The 16033-nt window shown below is 34.9% G+C and overlaps 1 protein-coding gene across 3 annotated transcripts in view; it reads left to right on the forward strand.

Moving 5' to 3' along the window:
- The window catches only part of Patronin (calmodulin-regulated spectrin-associated protein patronin), a 358788-nt gene that overhangs the window by 55942 nt on the left and 286813 nt on the right, over positions 1-16033 (forward strand). For all 3 annotated transcript variants that reach the window (XM_090407071.1, XM_090407073.1, XM_090407072.1), the window contains exon 3: positions 4244-4339. In XM_090407071.1, the coding sequence (XP_090263197.1) occupies positions 4244-4339 (96 nt within the window). The remainder of the gene's footprint in view (positions 1-4243; positions 4340-16033) is intronic.

Genomic DNA, 16033 nt, shown 5'->3' on the forward strand with positions numbered 1-16033 from the left:
GGATAACATGTCATCACACACATTTTTAAGGAATGTTCAAAAGAGTTACCTATGTCCTTGACCTGATTATTTAATGAAAGTCTTGTAGTGGCATACGTGCAGTAAAGAACAGATGATGGAATTGGATAATATTGGCTGCAGAACATTGTCTTTTTGAGTGATGCTATCAAATTGTGTATAATGGAGCAGTGTCTCCAAAAAGGAGGATTACCTGTGTCATTTTTGGCCGCTGCTGTTTTAACTTATTTTTAAAGTGTGTTAGCTGGAAATCAATAAACAACTAAATTAATATCAGTTTTTTTCTGATTTCCTTATAGGAAGATTTGAAGATACTTTTAGCTTGGACAAATTAATGAGGTTGTATTTTTAAGATTAATCAAGTGCTGCACTTTGGAATGCAGATATATTAGGCTGTGTACAGTATTGGTAGGATTGTGCTTCAGGAAGTGAATGAAATTCATAATCTTAGCATGATCGTATTGCTGCTATAATAAGAAGCACATTGACGAGTAGGATGATAAAGTGGTGGTGGTGGTGCCACTGTATAAGGCATTGTCAGACCACACATGATTTTTGATTTTGATTATGCAAGTTAGTGAGGGGATTTTACCAGATTGATACAGAAGGGCTTATAACGTGTGGAGGGTATAAGGGGAAGAATGAAGCCATCCTTGGATATGTGTAGAGGTATGGTGAAAAAGGATATGAGGAATATATTATTTACTTGGAGAGTGGTTGATGTGGAATGCATTGCCAGAGCACATTGTGAATGCAGGAAGTGTAAATGATTTTCAAGGTTCAATGTGTGATACACATGTTTCTAGTTAAGTGGGCCTCCCATGATAAGTCTGCTGACTTTGGATATCACTGGGGATTATTCTATCTGCTTTTGATTAATTAATAATAAATGAGTACTCCAACAAGAGAATACCACACTGAGTATGTTTGCTTGGATGGAAGAAAAAATCAAGGAGCTGAATCTTCTCTATTAAGATTAATCTGATGGTATTCACCTAATACCATCAGATTATTACTTGTTCTGATCAGCAGTTCACTCCTTGCATAGACAATACTTCACAATTGTTGTGGATACCAAGAATGTTTTGCCTCTAAGTATCAGGTCTGTTATCTTTGTGGAATTGAGCTGCTTGCATAGAGTCGGAACCAAGGAATGACTTATTTGTTGAGTGATAACCTATTTCATTTGTAATTTTTTTAATTATGAAAAGTGTTTGTCACCTTGTATTTATGAATTATGAAATTTGAATAATAACTATGAATGTTGCATTTAAATATTATATCATTATTCTGTGGTCTCCAAAGAAAGACTGTATTTTATTGATCAGTATTTAATGTGTAATTTAATACTGTATTTAAAAAATACACACTGTCAAACCATGGCTAACTTGAAAAGAAAAGATAATTTTCTCTTGAAAATTAGCATACTGCATGCCTGTTCTCATACCATAGCAAGTAGACTGGTCACTCTCTGTATGAGTATTATATCCCAGTGTCTGTCTCTTCTCACTACTTTCTTCTTTGTGTAACTAGCCAAAGCAAGCACAGTACAAAACATGGCAGAAATTTCTACAAGTATACTACTTTATTTCTTTCCACGAAGGAACCAAACAGGACGCCACATTTAATTAATCCTATTAAACATGTCTGGGATTATTTTTATTAATTAAATTAATATAGAATTCATTTTCTATATTAATTAGGATAATTTTCTTGGAATTCTTCATTTTTACTATCTTTGTATTAAGGTAATTTATTTCAGGAACATGCTAAAAATTTAACAATGTATCTTATGAAAAGAATAAATTCACTGTTTCAAAAGTTCTGTTCCTGTTGTTAAACCAAACATTTATTTAAAAACCAAACACATTTGTATGCTTTAGATACAATCTCCATTCTGCCTTATTGTTGTCCATCATTTTGGTAAGTCTTGTAATCCCATCAGCAAAAACGTCATCAGTAGTAATGAAGCATTTCTCACAATGATTCTTACAACATAGGAACAGATTAACATCTAGAGCAGTGTTTCTCAAACTTCTGATATCCGCATATCCCTTCTTAAATTTTCATTATTACCAAGTACCCCCTTATCAAATAATAAATAACTAAAGTATATTTCATTGTAAATGTGTATTTTATTTGAATTTGTATGTTCATGTAAACAAAAAATATGATTTATTTTTAATAGAACAAAATTTGTAATAGATTCCTCTTCATTTCCCATCCATGAAAATCCACATTTTCAAGTAATTCATATCATAGTTGGTTATCTAGAGATGTCAGACGACACACCCTTATTAATTTCATTTGATCCAGGTGCGATATCAATGTTTTTTTGTTGCTTACAGCTACTTGTATTTTCTATATTGCTCTCTTTTGTGGGTTTTATAAATCCAATCATTAACCAATGATCCATACTTAATTTGAAAGCTAAAAAAATTACCTTATTTACTCGAATATAACTCGCACTTTTTTTCCCAAAATTAAAGCTAAAAAATCGTCTTGCGAGATATATGCAGGGATTTTCGGAAATTAAAGTTTTCAGAAAAAAAACTGCAAATGGCGTGACTTACCAAGAAGCTCCTACTCGCTATCGCTACTTTAGGCATCGAGAACAGTTTCCTTGTGTGCATCGTTAAAGTCATCTACCCAAATAGCTTCATCTTCTTTCCCATTATTTCAAGCAAAAATTATCAGTAATTTACAAGACTTGAGATACGTAGAGCGGCTATGAGATACGTAAAGCACCTAGAGCAGTGCATATGATTGGTGCGGTATTAACAAAAGATTGCACGAACCAAAGACAAATTAGCATTTCAACAATTGAGTTGAAATGCTAATTCTCTTCAGCCGAATTCCATAATATCTGAAACACATTCACTATATATTTCTTAGTTTTAAAACATTCACGATGGGGTGGCGTCGAGCAAAACCATATGTTGCACCGGTAAAAACATATGGTTTTGCTTGAGTCTATACAGCAATTTCTGTTGGAGGGAAGATGTGATTCATTAGTTATTTCTATCCCAGTTGTCTCTAATTGCATATAATATAATGATTCCATGCGTTAATGATGCATAGCCGAAAATTTCCACGTACCACCTGAAGACCTTTTGCGTACCACACTTTGAGAAATACTGATCTAGAGGTTCATGTGGGTACTATACGAGTGAAATTGAGGAAACACTTGTCATCCATACTTTTCAGTGGGATTAGGTGCATCATGTGAAAGTCTCATATTATACAAAATATGCAATATCTAACATGAAAATTTGGAGATGGTGCATATATTTAAGGCACAGTATGATGAAATGTGTTTGCAATAGTGGTACCTCCCGCAATGAGTCACTTGACTACATGGGAGTCTGATGATGATAATGATAATAATTTTATGATATGTAAAACAAAATATATGTGTTTAAAAAAATATTAATTTTTGACTGTGGCATGCAGTGTATTTTTGGTTTAAATTACTGAATGTACTAAGTATCTTTATACAAGATTCACATGTTATTTTAAGGAAATCAGAAATTAACATAACAAATAGTAACGGTAAAGTAATTAGCTTTTATAAATTTTGATCTTATTTCAATTTTTTTTGATAAGATGCATGCATATCGGTATACTTTATTTAATAACTGCATATCTTCTTGCTTTTTACTTGAAGAAAATCCTCATTTACCAGGAAAAGAAACGCTGCCAATTCGTCTTAGACTGACTTAGTTCTGCTTAAGTAAAGCCCAGAACTATTTTTAACAAAACTGGACTGGTATCCAGGTTTTCTTTGTCAATTATATAATGTTGGTAAAACTACAGTATTGGAGGCAGCTAGTCTATACTTTTCTTTAATACTGAATGGCTGTAAACAAAATTTGTATGCAAATACACTTTGAACTTGAGATTAAATAAGTTAATTTTTTTGCTAAAACAAAAAACTAAAAACTAAAATCTAAAGCTAAAAACAAATTGAAATCAAAAACTTTCAAAAAAAAGTTTTTGATTTCAATTTGCACAGTGCATTTTACTTTAAGGATTGTAGTAATAGTTAAGGTAGCTGACAAGTAATTGAATAGGTTATCAACACGTTATTGATAACTTAAATCTCAGTATTCTACTAATTGAAACTAGACAGCCAATGGGTCATTTTATCTTAATATTAGAATTTCCTTTAACATAAAAATTCCCATGTTTTTATTTTACTTTTTTTTTTTTCTCTCATTTATAGGCCAAAGAAAGAGCTTCAATTCTTTGGCTTTTGTCAAAGGTATATAACAATAAAATTCCACTTGATCTCAAAGATCCTTATTACAAAGATTATGAGGTAAGTTTATCGGGGGTATTTTTTTTTGCTAATTTTATATTATAATTTTCACATTAAATAGAGTGAATGTGTTTCTTTGACATTCACAAACTGTTCCATGTAGCATTCTGTCAAATGTCTTTGCAAAATCCGACAGAATCATCACATAGCTATTTCCTTTATCCAACTCGGCCGTTACTCTATTATAAAAAGTTAGTAAATTACTAAGGCATGGCCTACCCTTCACAAGACCATGTTGCCCCTCATACAAAATCATATCTTTATCTACCCATTCTTGAATTCACTTTTTGACCAGTTTTTACAGTACTTTTACCACCATGCCTTAGATGCTAATTGCTCTATAATTTGCTACTGCAGTCTTAGAACCTCCCTTAATGCAAAGGAATTATTTTTACTGTTTTCACTTCCTTGGAATTCTACCAGAACTGAAAATTAAATTAACCAACCTAGTCAGAGGCATTGCCAGTTCCCTTGCACATTCTTGCAAAACCCAAGCTAATATCCCATTTAATTTAATTCCACACCTGTATTGACATTGAGATTCTGCAATATCCCAAGGACCTCCAGTTTATCCACTCTGTTCCCACATTAGTCACATAGGTTAAAGCAGTTAGCTCACTAGGATGATATATCCTTGCAAAGTGACCACTCAGTAACTGAACTATTTTATCTGCTTTTTCACCTCATGACCATCTTCATTTGTTAAAGTTAAAAGTTAATCTTCTATGGTCATTCTTCTTCTTACTTGCTACGTAACAAAAGAACTATTCTACACAAATTATGGACGCTACAACCATGTTATAAATAATTATTTTAATTTCCTGATGTTTTGACTTTCATATCTGGAGTTGTCATATAAGGTCATCATACCATATTTACAATATAGTATATTTACATATTTACAATATGGTAAATAAAATTACAATAAATGAAATAAAATAAATTAACTACATCAAAGCTATATTCTATTTAAGACAACATCAGAGAAACATTCTTTCATATAGATAGTTTTGTTACATTCATTTTCATTCATCAGAATTCATTTTGTTTTCACAAAATGAATGCTGATCACCATGTAACACTAAAGGAAAGGATAACAAAAGAACTCTGGGATTTCGTTTGGCCTGTTCGGCTAGATTCTTCTTGTATCTTATTTTCATAACTTATTTTTCATGGTATTAACAACACCACAAACACTTTTATCACAAAGATGTTTTATTAATGCTTATATTTCGCTGATTTTCAACTCGGCATCATCAGAGCACAACACACTTGTAAACGCGACAGTGAGTGAGTGAAACAATATAATTCCAAAAGACAAAGGATCTAAAGTCCTACTTTTTTTGGCACCCTCTAATGGGGGGGGGGGGAAGCAGTTATCCAGGAGTTTTTCTTAGGATAACCGTCTCCCAAATTTTTGGCAAATTAATGCAACCATATTTGTTAAGACTATTACACTTTTTTTATATAATGTTCGTCAAGTAGCTTTATTTTATTGTCCTACATGTTTCGTCAATTTTTTTTCTATCGGCATCTTCAGAGAACTATCTTTAAATGGTTATCCAAAAAGACTCTACAACAAGATTATCTTGACTGATAAATGACACATAGACAACGTGATGACGTCCAATACATCAGTACTATTCCATTTGTCAGGAGCATTTCCAAAAAATTAGCTAACCTTCTAAAACCACATAATATCAGAGTAGCATTCAAGCCAATCAACACTATTCGGAAATTTTTAAGATCACCGAAAGATCCTCATCTATTCTACAAGTACTCTGGAATATATAATATACCTTGCTCATGTGGTATTAGTTATGTAGGTCAGACCTCTAGAAGCTTTGAAACGAGAAAGAAAGAACACATAGGATATGTCAGAAACAACTGACAAGACATTTCAGGCCTTTCTTGCCACTTTGCCTCTACTAACCATCACATTGAGTGGGATAAGAGCCTAACTACCATTCAAGAACCTTCAAGGAAGCAGCTACAGTCGCCCGTAAAACTGAAAACCTAAACAAGAATCAAGGTCTAACCTTACCAGAAATTTGGAAAGCTTTAATCAGATCATTAAACATCAAAGAAATGAACTTTCATAACAATTACATCATGAGCCATAACGAATAAATCATGTTCCCGAGACACGCACATTGCCTTGTTCAATACTATTTTTTTGTATGAATTAGAACCATCAGTATAACCTAGTCTGTTACCTTCATATAGCTTACTAGTTTGTATTCCCTGAAGATGCCGATAGAAAAATATTGGCGAAACATGTAGGACAATAAAATAAAGCTACTTGACGAACATTATATAAAAAAAGTGTAATAGTCTTATAAATAATAGTCGAGAAAAAATTCAACACGTATTTGTTAAGGTTGGGAGAATTCTTCAAAGCCATTGCTGACTCAAAAAATAATCTTTCAGATCTATAACGACTCCTAAATAGCACATTCGTTTTCCTTCATCTAATCCTGTGTGAAGGAGTGTCCAAAGCGGGGTCTGCCAGTCCCGACTTATCATAGTAATAGTAGCGAATGTATCTTTCATGTTCTTCCAGGCGAATGTTCACTGAACTTCCTGTTTGCCCATAATAGGCCAAGTCACAGTCACACAGAACTTCATACACTCCTGGGTGTGCTAAAGGGTGAAGTTTATCCTTAGGCGAGCAGATCAGAGTTGCCAGCTTGACATGGGGTTTGAAAGTGCTGCGAAGGCCATGTTTCAACAATACTTTGGCTATCTTTTCTGACATACTTCTGATATAGGGAATAGAAATGGTCATGTTTTATTCTTGTGTATTAGGGGAGGGCAGAGTAATGGGCCTATGTAGTATTTTATCTATTTTGTAGGGATTGTAGCCGTTGGTTAAGAACGTATGCCTCAGGTATTGGAGTTCAGTGGTCAGAGCTGTCTCGTTGGAACAAATGGCTCTGACTCTGTGTGTAAGTGTTTTTAAAATGCCGTACTGTTGGATTGGATGATGATGTGATTGTTTATGTAGATATCTTCCTGTGTGTGTAGGCTTTCTGTAAATAGAAAAAGATAGTGATCCATCTGAAAGGTGCGTGACTAATGTGTCAAGAAATGGTAAACAGTTATTTGATTCTTTTTCTACTGTGAAGTGAATTTTGGGGGTGTTGGCTGTTTAGGTAGGTGACAAAAGCATCCAAAGTGTCTTGTCCATGGGGCCAGATGGCAAACAAATCATCTACATATGTGGTAAGTACTTTGTTTCAAAGTGTTCCATGTAAAAATTTGCTAACGGGGGAGAGAGGGGGGAACCCATAACAGTACCATTAATCTGTTTGTAGAATTTCCCCCTCCCCATGTAAAGTAATCTGCATTCATGGTAAATTGAAATAATTCAAAAATATCTGGGGGAAATTTAGACTTGATTAAATCAAAAGTGTCTATAAGTGGTACATTGGTAAATAAGGAGGTAACATCGAAACTAACCATTATGTCTGAATCTTTTAGGATTAGATTTTCAACCAGTGTTTTGAAATGGATTGAATTTTTTACAAAAGTAGAGGAGTTGCCAGTAAGGGGAACAAGCGACTTGGCTAAATGCTGGGCCAGTTTATATGGGGGACTATCTATGCTATCAACTATGGGGCGTAGGGGAATATTAGTTTTGTGGATTTTTGGTAATCCATAAATACTGGGTGGTTTAACATGAATTGGTTTTATTTTCCTGATGATTTCTTTGGGCCTGGTTTTATTTTCCTGATGATTTCATCAGGAAAATAAAACCAATTCATGTTAAACCACCCTGTATTTATGGATTACCAAAAATCCACAAAACTAATATTCCCCTATGCCCAGTTTATATGGGGGACGATAGTCCCCCATATAAACTGGCCCGGCATTTAGCCAAGTCGCTTGCCCCCCTTACTAGCAACTTCTCTACTTTTGTAAAAAAATTCAATCCATTTCAAAACACTGGTTGAAAATCTAATCCTAAAAGATTCAGACATAATGGTTAGTTTCGATGTCACCTCCTTATTTACCAATGTACCACTTATAGACACTCTTGATTTAATCAAGTCTAAATTTCCCCCAGATATTTTTGAATTATTTCAATTTACCATGAATGCAGGTTACTTTACATAGGGGGGGGAGGAATTCTACAATCAGATTAATGGTACTGCTATGGGTTCCCCCCCCTCTCTCCCCCGTTAGCAAATTTTTACATGGAACACTTTGAAAGCAAAGTACTTACCACAGCTACATACAAGCCACAAGTGTGGCTGCGCTATGTTGAAGATGTGTTTGCCATCTGGCCCCATGGACAAGACACTTTGGATGCTTTTGTTACCTCCCTAAACAGCCAACACCCCAAAATTTACTTCACAGTAGAAAAAGAATCAAATAACTGTTTGCCATTTCTTGACACATTAGTCACCCGCCTTTCAGATGGATCACTATCTTTTTCTATTTACAGAAAGCCTACACACACACACACAGGAAGACACCTACATAAACAATCACGCCATCATCCAGTCCAACAGTACGGCATTTTAAAAACACTTACACATAGAGCCAGAACCATTTGTTCTAATGAGACAGCTCTGACTACTGAACTCCAATACCTGAGGCATACATTCTTAACCAACGGCTACAATCCCTACAAAATAGATAAAATACTACATAGGCCCATTACTCTACCCTCCCCCAATACACAAGAATACAACATGACCATTTCTGTTCCCTATATCAGAGGTACATCGGGAAAAGATAGCCAAAGTATTGTTGAAACATGGCCTTCGCACCACTTTCAAACCCCATGTCAAGCTGGCAACTCTGATCCGCTCGCCTAAGGATAAACTTCACCCTTTAGCACACCCAGGAGTGTATGAAGTTCTGTGTGACTGTGACTTGGCCTATTATGGGCAAACAGGAAGATCAGTGAACATCCGCCTGGAAGAACATGAAAGATACATTCGCTACTATTACTATGGCAAGTCGGGACTGGCAGACCACGCTTTGGACACTCCTTCACACAGGATTAGATGGAGGAAAACAAATGTGCTATTTAGGAGTCGTTATAGATCTGAAAGATTATTTTTTGAGTCAGCAATGGCTTTGAAGAATTCTCCCAACCTTAACAAATATGGTCGCATTAATTTGCCAAAAAATTTGGGAGACGGTTATCCTAAGAAAAACTCCTGGATAACTGCTGGTTTTTTTTTTTTTTCCCATTAGAGGGCACCAAAAAAAATAGGACTTTAGATCCTTTGTCTTTTGCAATTATATTGTTTCACTCACTCACTGTCGCGTTTACAAGTGTGTTGTGCTCTGATGATGCTTAGTTGAAAATCAGCGAAATATAAGCGTTAATAAAACATCTTTGTGATAAAAGTGTTTGTGGTGTTGTTAATGCCGTGAAAAATAAGTCATTAATAACCATCAACACCTTAGCTTATCTGTTAGATTGTATCTAATTTTGCCTTCCTTGCAATGCTAGTCGCCTTTTTTTTTAAATGAGCTTTGTACTGTTCATTAGTTTGCTGGTCATCTTTCTCTTTATATACCCTCCACAGCATTTTTTTCTTCTTCTTCTGTAGCTCACACTTAATGATATTGTAATTCTATAACTTATCATACTTGGTATTTCAAGAGTCTTAAGTCAGGAAAATACGAGATGTAATATAAAGTTGATGTAAAGCATATATGAAAAAATAGTTATAATATATAATGTTATAACTATTTTTTCATAGTTATAATATATGTATGGTTTGATGTTACTTGTAAAACAATTGTGCTCAACACAAGAAAAATGAATTGTTCTTTGTTAAGTAATGAGTCAACAGAAAGGTTACCTGGATTAGGGAAGAACAAAAGAAAACACTGAAGGGAAATATTGCAGAGACTCTGCAGCTCTTGATGCTCTCTAACCTTTGCAGAGACTTGTCTCTGTGAAGGTTAGAGAGCATCAAGAGAAACGTAACATAAGAGAAACGTCATGATCAAGGCAAAAGAGCGAGATATCCTAATGGAACTTTCACTGAATACAAAGGACTGTTTATGAAGGAAGATCTGTAAGTAACTGTGATAAGTTGGTGCGCTTGTAATATGGATATAAATAACTGTGAGAAGGTATGCAATAAGTTATCTTAGTAGTGTATAATATGTCAGAAGGTTAGCCTCAAATTATCCAAGAGCATCCTTCATTCCTCATTAGTGTAATGCTTTAGCCCTATAATAGCTTTTAATCAAGATTTAGGAAGGCTAGCGAAGTGTAGCTGTAACTACTTGTTGTTTCAACTGTACATGCATTTCTTAGTTATAATAAATGACTTATAAACAAATGCTGATCTGATACCTGTCAGTGCACTATTTCCAAAAAAAATTGCAGACCTGTGTGCTAGTAGAAAATTGCCATGACTAACCTAGTGTTGAATAAGATAATGAGAAATTTCGGTTAAGGTTATGAGTCCCTGCATTGCTGTTAGTCCACATTCCAATCACTCACTCTCGGAAGTGCAGTCTAGCTGGCACTGTCTAAAAAAAAAAAAATTGCAAGACTGTAGAACAGAGGTCTTCAACCTTTCAGACAATGCAGACATCATTAAAAATTTCAATGAAGCCCATAGTCCACTAAGCTATACTGCAGTATTTAGAATTGTAATATGCTTTCCAGATTCACAAGGAACGCGGTGCATTTGATACTTTACATAAAATCCTAACTCATCTTTAAAAGCGTAGGTAGGAGTTTGGTTCATGATATAAGTAAATACAATAAATACTTGAAAAAAGATAGTTAAATGAAGAAAACATTCACTTTTTACAATGTCAATGGGCAACTTGGCAAGGTTTTTCCTTGACCAACTTGTCGATGTTGGAAGGTATTATGCGCAGAGTATTCTCGAGATGTTGGTCCATAATCTGAGTTCTTGTCTTGGACTTCACATGCTTCATTCTGGAGAAGAACTGCTCACATAAGTATATGCTTCCTAATAAAGTGCACATCTTCAAAGCATGCCGGCGAAGATTAGGGAATGTGTCCTCAGAAATGTAGTCTTTGTAAAATGTAAGCAAGGGCACATTGAATAATTTTTCTCTCAAAGAAGAGTTGTTTTGGAGTTCAAGCAGCTCCATTTGTACTGAGCCTGGCATTTCGGCAGCATTGACACTGAATGGCATTAAAAATAAATCTAAAGAAGACTGTTGGTTACAAAAATCACTAAATCTCTCTTTGAACTTGCTTCGCAGCACAGCTAATTTTGTAGCATATTCATCAAGAGATGAACAGTTGGACTCAGCGAGAAGCTGAAAATGAGTTGTCTTTTTTGCAAGTTGTGCCTCTCATAGTTTGAGAGGTACAACTAGTCTTTGTGCCTCAACTTCTCAACTAGTTTGAGAAGCACAACTTAATCTTTGGATTGTAGCCACATATTTAGGTCATTCGTATATGTAAAAATAATTAATATTATATCGTTGGTTATTTTATTTTACGTTTTCATTTAAATCTTATAATTGAGTCTTGTTGGGCTTCGTCTTTGAAAAAAATCTGCTAATTTTGTTATTTTACTTATATGTTATGTTATGCCCTTTGTCTACTCTTAATCCTTGGTAGTACTTCAAACTTATGGCCGCTACTAATATATTGCTTGAGTGTGCGAAACTCTGATAACAAAGACAGTGCCTTGGTTAATTCTTTGTTAGATTACTAGTGCTCAATCTGATTAAAAATTTTGAAATTTATTTGTTTAAGCTGCACCACCAAAATTTACAAGATAAAAGAATTTTTTTTATCCAAGATTAAAACACTCAGTATGGCACACAATCCTTAATTCTTTATCTTATTCCTATACTATAATCATGTATGTTTCTCACTTTGCAGTCATGACTGTATCAAAATACATATGCATAGGTTCTCTTTATGAGCAGTGCATTAAATTTAGTGATCAGGCAAGTTATTTGTTTGACAAGAAAGGAATTTATTCATTACTAAGAAAAAGAAATATACAATTGTCATTCAATAAATTCAACTGAGTCTAGCATATAGGGTCTGTTAAGCAACTCGATATAATATATACACTCCTGTCCCTTAACTAATCTTGAACTTTTCAGGGACCACGTACATAGAAACTTACCCCGTAAAGCTTTAGCTTACTTTAGAATATCATCACATAAAACTCAGGTTCAGGAATTATCTATTAACATCAGATTCTAGTATTACACTCTATAACTTAGCTATGATCTCTAGCACAGATTAATTGATCTCATCTAATGGTATAGTTCCTAAAGTCCTGCATTTCTACATAAAGTACAATTCCAGTTAATATTCATTCACCATCACAAAATTTACTAATTTTCTTCCTTCTAGACAAAATGGAAAGGAAGTTGGGATCTCTCTGGCTTTTACTTGCGAACATCTTTTGAATTCCTGTGGCTTGTAATTTCACATCAGTTTCTTTCTAGATGAGTTTGCTGCTACGTTCCTCTGGCCTTTGCTTCTTGTATGTGTAGGTCTGGGAATACAGTCACGATTCATTGCCTACGATCCATGCGAAGATCAGCTGCCGTTTTCCGAACACACATTTCCACATTATCTCCTCGGGTTACGTTGACTTCATTGCTGTATGGAGTCCTAAATCTCACGTTGGAATTCTACTTGACCGCATAACTGCACACAGATACTCCACTCCGGAAACAACAGGAAAAAAGCCACTTTTCAGCATCGCAAACCTCTATATATCCGGCTCTGATGACCTTCCCCCTCTTACGTCATCAGCACCTTGATACTCTGCACCCGATACCATTGCTTGTCATTGCATTTCCACGGGAAACCCCCTAAGCAACGTTGACCTTTGCGTTCGTGTGCCTCAGGTCACTAATTAATCCTCTTATTTTATCTGGAGCTTTAGCTTAACTTAGGTATACTTATGCACAATTCACCACATATACAATTTCTGTTTTTCTCATACAAAACACCCGATAATACAGTATTCAAAATTTAAAGGAAAAGATATTAACATTATTTCATTTACACTCAATTTCTCTTATTAACAGATAAGTATTTTAGCATGATTTTTGATATTGTTAAATCTGAACAATAGGTATTATTTTACTATAATTCCATCTATTCAAGATTTAACATATGCAACGAGATGTTGGTCACAAAGGCAAAGTCTGTCATCCACTTCAGATCATTAAATTCCACAATCGGATTCTCCTTGGTTTGCATGAACTGCTGTATTTCGCTCCTTAAGTCAAGACACTTTTAAGAACCTTCCCTCTGCTCAACCAACGCACATCACTATAATAAACCACGTCGCCGTGATCCGTTTCGCACTCTTGGGTCAAAAAAACTCTTGGAATTGACGATGTTTCATTCTTCATCATCAAATTCTTGAAATGTACCCTCGAGGGGTGTGTACAGGATATGATAGTACTACATGAAAAATTTACATCATTACTAACTTCCTATCTATAATTTTCCTCCAAATCAGTCTGTTACTTGTCAAGACTTCAACATTATCAGATCTTATATTTCTATTGTCTAAGGCACTTTGTACCGCATCAATCCACCTATATCTTGGTCTTCCTCTGGGTCGTTTTCCTGCCAACCTGGCAGAGAACACTTGTTTTGCTAATCTTTCCTCTCCCGTTCTGTTTAAGTGACCATACCACCTGAGATTAGCTCTGCTAAAGCATTCCTGGATGCTGACAATGTCAAGTTCTTTCCTAATATCCTTGTTTTTAATATGATATTGCCATTGATGCCATCTGTTCACGCCTATAATCTTTCTCCGGACTCATATCTGCGGTATCTAGTCTTTGGTCAAGTGTTTTACTTCTGACCCAGCCCTCAGATCCATAAGTTAAAACTGGTTTCAACACTGTCTTGTATATAGCTAATTTAGTGTTCTGACTAATTTCTCTTTTTTTTCCATATGAATTTATTCAATAGACTGCCTACCATACCAGCTTTGTTGATTCTGTTGTCTATTTCCATATTTAATTTCCCATCTTCACTAAAAATCATGTCTAAGTAGCTGAAATGTTTTACTTGTTCCACAGGTTCTCCATTCACAACACAGTTAATATTTTCAACAATTCTATCTATTTTCATTGTCTTTGTCTTTTTAATGCTGACCTTCATACCATATCTATCACAACAGTTATTCAATTTAGTCAGGGAATCTTGCAAACTTGTAGCAGATTTATTTAGAAGTATAACATCGTCTGCATAATGCAAAGAGCTGACATTAACATCTCCAATTCTGATATCATGTTTAATACCACTTTCCTTCATAATGTGATCCATATAGATAATATAGATATCGATAATATAGATATAGATAATAATCCATATAGATAAAAAAACAGAGGGGATAACATACATCCTTGTCTCACACCAGATTTAACATTAAACCATTTTCCTGTACTTCAATTCTAACTGCTGACTTACAAGTCAAATAAAGACTAAGTATTGCTTGATATAATACCCCATGGACATCATATAACTGTAGTGTATTGAACAGCTTCTCTCTTGGCACCTTGTTGTATGCCTTTTCCAGATCGACAAAACTTAAATACAGATCTTTGTTATATTCCCATGCTTTCTCAACTATTTGTCGTAAAGTGAAGATCTGATCCTGACACCTCTATTTGGCCTGAATCCAGCTTGTTCTTCACCAAGCTTTTCTTCCACAATTGTTCTCAACCGTTTCTCAAGTATAATTGCATAAATCTTACCAGGAACACTCAGTAAGAAAATACCTCTGTAATTCTCACATTCAGTTTTATTTCCCTTTTTATATATGGGTACAATTAGAGCTCTACTCCAATCATCGGGAATTCGTGCCTCTGTCCAGGCTTTTCCGAACTATGCGGTGCAGCCACTGTAAGACTTTTATACCACCATACGTCAGCATTTCTGGTCGAATATCATCTACTTCTGCTGCCTTTCCACATTTCAAGCCTTTGATGGCTTTTTTCTACTTCAAGTATGGATATGTATGCCCGTTGAGTGTTTTTTACCACTGTGCTATCACTGCTTGTTTCATTTAGCAATTTTTCGAAGTAATTACTCCATACTTCAAGGATATCCTTTTCTCCTGTTTTCATGTCGCCTTTATCATCTCTAACTCCTTTTACAGCACTCTTTCCTCCATTTTTAAGCTTCTTCAACAACCTCCAAAATATCTTACCACCTTCTTGATATTTATTTTCTATGTTCTTGCCAAAGTCCTCCCATGACTTTTGTTTAGCTAGTTTTACGCAGTGTTTCGCTTTCTTACATTTGTCTCTGTATTTTCTAAGAGCAAAAGTTGACTTATTTGCCAGGAACTTTTGATATGCTTTCTTCTTTTCCTTCACTGCCTCTTTAACTTCCTGTGTCCACCATGGAGTTCTGATTTTTCTATCCTTGCAGACAACCTCACCACCTGCCTCTCTCTCGCTGAATTAATCAGGGTTTTCTTCAAGGCTGGTCACTGAACCTCTAAGGTTTGGTTCCTGTTCTCAAACTTTTTCATTTTTTCTTCAATAATCTTTGTGTATTTTAGTCTACAGTTCACATCTGAGAGTTGCTCAACTTTTATTTGCTTTAAAACTTTCTTACATGTTATTCTTTTCAATGTGAAATTCAATTTTATCCTGCTCAAGACTAAATAATGATCGCTCAAATCAAATCCTCTGTACACTCTGGTGTCCTTCACCAGGGAAAAAACATCA

The sequence above is a fragment of the Typopeltis vanoorti genome, chromosome 17 (genome assembly GCF_054136105.1).
Source record: "Typopeltis vanoorti isolate ZY-2024b chromosome 17, IOZ_Tvanoo_1.0, whole genome shotgun sequence".
NCBI classification, from domain to species: Eukaryota; Metazoa; Arthropoda; class Arachnida; order Uropygi; family Thelyphonidae; genus Typopeltis; species Typopeltis vanoorti.